At 36.6% G+C, this 6000-nt stretch overlaps 1 protein-coding gene across 2 annotated transcripts in view; it reads right to left on the bottom strand.

The window, feature by feature from the left end:
- The window catches only part of COL6A2 (collagen type VI alpha 2 chain), a 253069-nt gene that overhangs the window by 145839 nt on the left and 101230 nt on the right, over nucleotides 1-6000 (bottom strand). For both annotated transcript variants that reach the window (XM_044075925.1, XM_044075924.1), the window contains exons 16-17: nucleotides 4431-4493; nucleotides 1610-1672 (exon numbers count right to left, since the gene is read on the bottom strand). In XM_044075925.1, the coding sequence (XP_043931860.1) occupies nucleotides 1610-1672; nucleotides 4431-4493 (126 nt within the window). The remainder of the gene's footprint in view (nucleotides 1-1609; nucleotides 1673-4430; nucleotides 4494-6000) is intronic.

The following is a 6000-nucleotide window of genomic DNA, read 5'->3' as shown; positions in this document are numbered from 1 at the left end:
AGTGCTTTTTTGGTGAAAAGTACTTTCATGAAAGTCTTCTCTGCCATTTCACGTTCGGTGAAACTGTCTTTCGGTAAATAGTACAGACCCCTCACTGCACCCCCCACACTCCTTGCTAATAATTATACACTAGCTGTTGGATCGCACAACAGTCAGGAAAAAGCAAATTCCCATTTACAATATTTTGAGCTTTTAGCATTTTAGTTTTCAATCAAATAAATGGAAGATATAGATATCTATATATATATATATATATATATATATATATATATATATATATATATATATATATATATTTTTTAATCTATATGTGTGTGTGTGTGTGTGTGTGTGTGAGTGTATGAGCATGTGTGTATATATACGCACATGCAAATGCAGACTCGTTTATTCATCTGTAAATACTAAATTTAATCTATCCCAGTTGGTTAGTGACTGGTCAATAATTATATATTACCCTAATGAGAATAAGTGGGAAGGCTAGGCTTGGGGTATATTTTCTGTTTTCCATCTTTAGCTCCAAGTTGTATTTAAATATACATGGGGATGAGCTTTGTTTAGCGTGTATGAGGAGTGTGTTTCAGGGCAGCAGTATCCTCTGAGAAATATACCTGCCCCTCCAAACCATTCTGTTAATGGTGGGTGAAAGAAAAGGATCCATAGACTGGAGTAGTATTCATACCATTTCATTTCTGATGTTCATCAGTCATCAGTTTAACCTCTTGGATACCGAGTACAGTGACAGTATGTGTGTGTGTGTGTGTGTGTGTGTGTGTGTGTGTGTGTGTGTGTGTGTGTGTGTGTGTGTGTGTGTGTGTGTGTATGTAATTACCTAGTAATGAACTGTACCTTTTTAATTATTTCAGATAGCATGTATCAAGAATACAAAATGCAACACTGGATTCAGTAAGAGCCAGATCTGTGAGGAATAAAACAGTAACATTCATTCATTCTGCCATGAAACTACTACTGTTGTACTCTTTAGAATTACATGGGCCATAGAATTATTTTCTGGCCATCCCAGATACATTCTGGTCAAAGTTTAAATCAGCCTACTACTGTCCCTAGATATTTAATGATTGTTTTTGTTAGATATGACCATTTATTGTAATCATAATTTGTCATGGTACTATATTTACTCACACAGTTATACCATAATGAAGTATTAATCTGATAATCACCTACATATTGTATTGCTATACTTACAGTAGGAAATTTTATATAACTCATTTTCATAGGAAAAGTGTGGTTCATAAGGCCTTAAATAGCTCCACCAGATTATTCCATTGCAATTCCTACATTCATTTTGACCTTAAATTATAATATCTTTGCTTAGAGTAAGGCTTTGCAAATTATACCATTGAAATCCTTACAATGAAATACCTTGGAGTTGCTTAGTGTAAGGCTTTGTCAAGTCTACCTTAAGTTAGCCTAAGTTGTAGGGCTGTGGAAGTTGTATTTTCCCAACAAATTCTGTGAAGTTGTCTTATAAATCTACAAGATGTTACTAGATATGATGCTGTATCATTACATGTTAAAATTTTGACTTTCACTATACTGTTCAAAGAAAAAGAAAGTGCATAACTGGTTAGTAATGAATTATTTAGCTTACCTCTTTGCCAGCAGGTCCTGCATCACCGTATGGTCCTCTTGGTCCCGACAATCCTTTCTCTCCCTATGCATACAGGAAAAATTTAATACAACATCTCTTATAATGCTGAACTGTACAATGGCTTACAACATTACCAAGAAAAATGACATTTTACAGTGTTAGACAAAAATTACTTAAACTATTTTTTGCTGTAAGCAGCACTAGTAGTGGATGCATTCCTGTTACTGAACACATTTGTCTTGGCATCCACTGACCATTTTTGCATTTAAGAAGAGCACATGTTTCATTACATAAAAATCATCATAAGTGGAGCTGGTTTCATTTATTATAACTATTTTGTTCTGCAGACCTCACTTCATAGTATAGAGGGATGAAGGCCTGACTGTGATCGAGGTAACAGGGACTTGGTTAGTGGTTCTTGCACTGGAGGAGCTCAACAATGAAAAAGAATGAAGATACATGCCACTTCACCTTTATTGGGGGGTGTGAGAGCTGGAGAGGGATGGCTGTGGGTTCTCAAAGACTAAACAATGTAGTGTAATTTCTGCAGTAGTGGCTGGGTAAACTACTACCCATGTTCAAGGGACAGATGGCAGGGCTATTTGCTGGTAATACCCTTGGCAGAAGTGAGGGGTATCCAGCATGGACAGTTCAGTGCACACCCCCTTCCTTCGAGATCCAAGAGTTCATTTACCTATGGAGCTAAGAGTTTTTCATTCAGATGAATGGAATATATGAACACTAAGAAAAACGGTAGACATTATCCAATGTAATTAGTTTGCTATTACATACACATATCTTTGCATGTTGGCTTTAAATGAAGTGATATGAAATGTTAGTGTAAACTATTGCACTTTCTTCCACTCACTGTTGTGTTGGTTAATTCCAGGCTGCACCAGTGTCCGTCTCAAAGTACAGCACTGCAAGGATTTCCTGGGGTCAGTATGGATGTAGCTATATAATCTGCTGCTAGGAAAAGGTGACGTTACTGGGATGAGGATGAATCATGGGGATCTTAGATTCTTCTGATGTGACCACAGAGATGATTATTCATATTTTGGAAATGGAGGCTTCAGTAACTGGGTTGCATATTCAGATTCTGACTTTTATATTTAATCTTGAAACTCAGTAACATGCTTATGGCAATACGATTTCATAGTTTTTCATCATAAAATGTTTAGTTCATTTTTGGTTGACAACAGGAATTATATTCTACATGTTTTCATCATCATTGTATTGCACACATTTATTTGTTTTTGATAAAGAGTACACTATATTTAAGCCCATCCATCCATAGCCCCTTTTTGTACATGGGGTCAGGGTGTCAATTCAACAGTGACAATCACCTAGAGCCATGGTTTACTCTGCCGGGTGGTTAGCCCTGCCACTGTAGTTCTTCTACACAACACATACATTCACACCTATGGACAATTTAGAGTGTCTAATCCCCCTACTGCATGTCTTTGGAATGTGGGAGGAAACCATAACACCTGAAGGAAACCCAAACAAAAACAGGCGAGGCATGCAGACTCTGTACAAAAGACACCCCAGGTGAGAATTGAACCGAGAAACCTATTGCTGAAGAGGCAGCAACACTATCCACTGTGCCTATTTAGGAAGCTGTTACAGAACCTTATATAACTGGAACTCCTGAAACATAGTGACAATTCTTTTTACATTTTCTTCATATTATATATTCCAGCTTTTGACTGATACAAGATTACCATAACTGTTCCATGGCAATCATTTTCTGAATAAACCTCTCAAGTATGCTATTATTGTCATAATCTATTTGCTAAAATTTACTGCAGTTACATTATAAATTTATATTGGCACCCATGCATTAATGTATCATTAGTTAGTGAGGTAAAACTTGAAACCGAGGACACACTTATTTGTTTTGTAACAATATTCATAAGGACGTGCACATTATTTTAATGAATGCTATTTCTTGTCAGTGATAATGACTAAGTATAAAATATACACTTGCTTGCAAACTTTTATTTTGTTTTATTCCTGAAGGATAATACATACAGGGGAACTAGGCAGACACTCCAGAAGTGAACTATAAATTCTAGTCAAACTAGTGAAGTGAAGCAGTTGACACTAGTTTACTGATTTGGAAAGACATGTCAATGCATGGCACACACACAAAAAAACACTATGAAGGAAGCAGCACCTGGACAGATTTGACAGTAAAAGGTAAGACTAAAAATGTGTTAAACAACTGATTATGAGAGGGGCTTACTGATTCTCACCAGGCCTTCATACTTTCTAAAGACAAAACATCTGACTAATGCAAAGCTAATTGTAGGGCTAGATGTGCAATTTACTGCACTTGTAAACTATGCAACATTCTTGTGTGTTTAGTGTGTAGTCTGCAGACCTCAAATGCATGCATAAAAGAGAGAGACAGAAAGTTTACATGTACTTTATACTACAGCCACTCACTACATTTCTTATGTGAGCACCATAAACAGATGAGAAGGTGTTTATGTAGGTAGGATTTTTGTTGAGGTGAGGCAACAGGAACTGACATGACACATATTGCATAGCATAACAGTAGTTAACCATTCCTTCAAAGATTACCGATTTCTTCAAATCAAAGCCTTAAACCACAGTTATATTTCACAAAAATACTATGCTTGTAAAAAAATGTATAAGATGTAAATGCTTTTCTGTTGACGAACCACTATTTAAGCTAATTTATGATTGAATAAACATAGACCAGAGCATTGCATGTCAGTATTCATATTTTTACAGCAAAAAACCTTGGATGCATAAATAAGTATTTCACAAGATGTGACTTAATGATACTTACCCTTTCACCCTTGCTGCCTTCTTCTCCTGGAAGACCCCTTTTACCCTCTGGACCAGCATCACCCTTATAGAACAGAGAAAAATCATTACTGACTTGCAGTACAACAGAGGTAAAGCTAACAATATATATTTATATTTAAAAATATATACTGCTACAAGAAAGCAAAAGTTTAGTTTGATGTCTGGCAGTTGGCATGCATGGGTTAGGGCTGTGAGTTGTAGTACCTGTAGTACAGGGTTTGATTCCCTCAGCCCTCACTTGCCTACTGTGTGACGTTGAGCAAACCACTTAATCAGACAGTGCTTAGGGGCAACAGTGAATTTGAGAGAGGCTCCCCAACAGTTCCCTGAACTGCAAGCCTAGTAACTACCTAGGATGTCTCTTTATGACAATGCTCCTGGGATATCGTATGTATTATTTGAACTAAATAATGTCCTACATAAATGTCTCACTTGAATAGACTGAGGTCTGGTCATCCCTACTCTGAATGTCAAGCAATATTAAATGAAACAACAATTCACAACACATAAAGCTCTCAGCGATAATAGAGGCTGTTCATTGATTTGCTATAGCACATTTTATTCTTGGTCTAGTATTGTACGTACACAGTGAAGTACTTGCACATCATTACTGTGAGAGCAGTTAATTCCCCATTGAAGTGGCACCCCTATGCGTAACCTTGCTCACACTTTATACCAAGGTCAGCACTGCAATACCAGTTATAGTTCATTTTTACTCTCATTACTTCTCCAAGTTTTTCAATGAAAGATAACACATTCTTTGTCTATAAATAAGATATCAGAATTTCTCTACTTTGGGAAATGGTGTTTATTCTACACACGTATGGGGACTATAAACAGGAAAACTGCATATATCTAACAATAGAACTTTGAAGTAGTCTGCTTTCTATCCAGTAGAAAAAATTCTTGAGCCATAATAATTCTTCTGTACTTCAGCCATCTTTGGAGTCTGACTGTTTGTGACATTCTTCAAGGCAGGGGTATTGCATTAAAGAATTAGTTGCTGGATCACTGCTCCAATGGAAAGCAGCATCATTCTGTTAGTCAGGAGGAGGGATTGATCCCTCTTCCTTACCTGGATTCAAAGTTTTCTCATTACTGTGCAGCTATATCATTGTTCCATGATCAGGAGTTCAACAACTCTTCTACTGATATTTCTAGTTCATTCATGAGACTACATCTGTATCTGTCCAAAATACAGTTATGTATCTAGGTCTTCATAACACAGTTTGGAAACTTCCACCCTTTCTTTCAGTCCATCTTGAAAGCAACACTTAGTTTGGATACAGCTCTGGTAATGCAAAAACAAATATTGCCTGTTGTAGAAGATAGATACATTTGCATAACCTTTTCAGCTGTACCTTCCTCTTTCTTGAAGACAATAGGTTAGTGTTGCAGTCTGTCTTGTCAGATAGATATCACACTTCTAATATGTCTTCCAGTAATAAGCTGTACAAGACTCACTGTATGACAAAAAGGCAGTGTGATTTTCCCATTAACTCGCTAATGCTGTATAGTGCTATAGGAATAACAGTTAACCACAACATTAC

This window comes from Protopterus annectens, chromosome 6.part1 (genome assembly GCF_019279795.1).
Source record: "Protopterus annectens isolate FY-2018-M chromosome 6.part1, PAN1.0, whole genome shotgun sequence".
NCBI classification, from domain to species: Eukaryota; Metazoa; Chordata; order Ceratodontiformes; family Protopteridae; genus Protopterus; species Protopterus annectens.
This window is presented reverse-complemented; position numbering and strand designations above follow the sequence as displayed.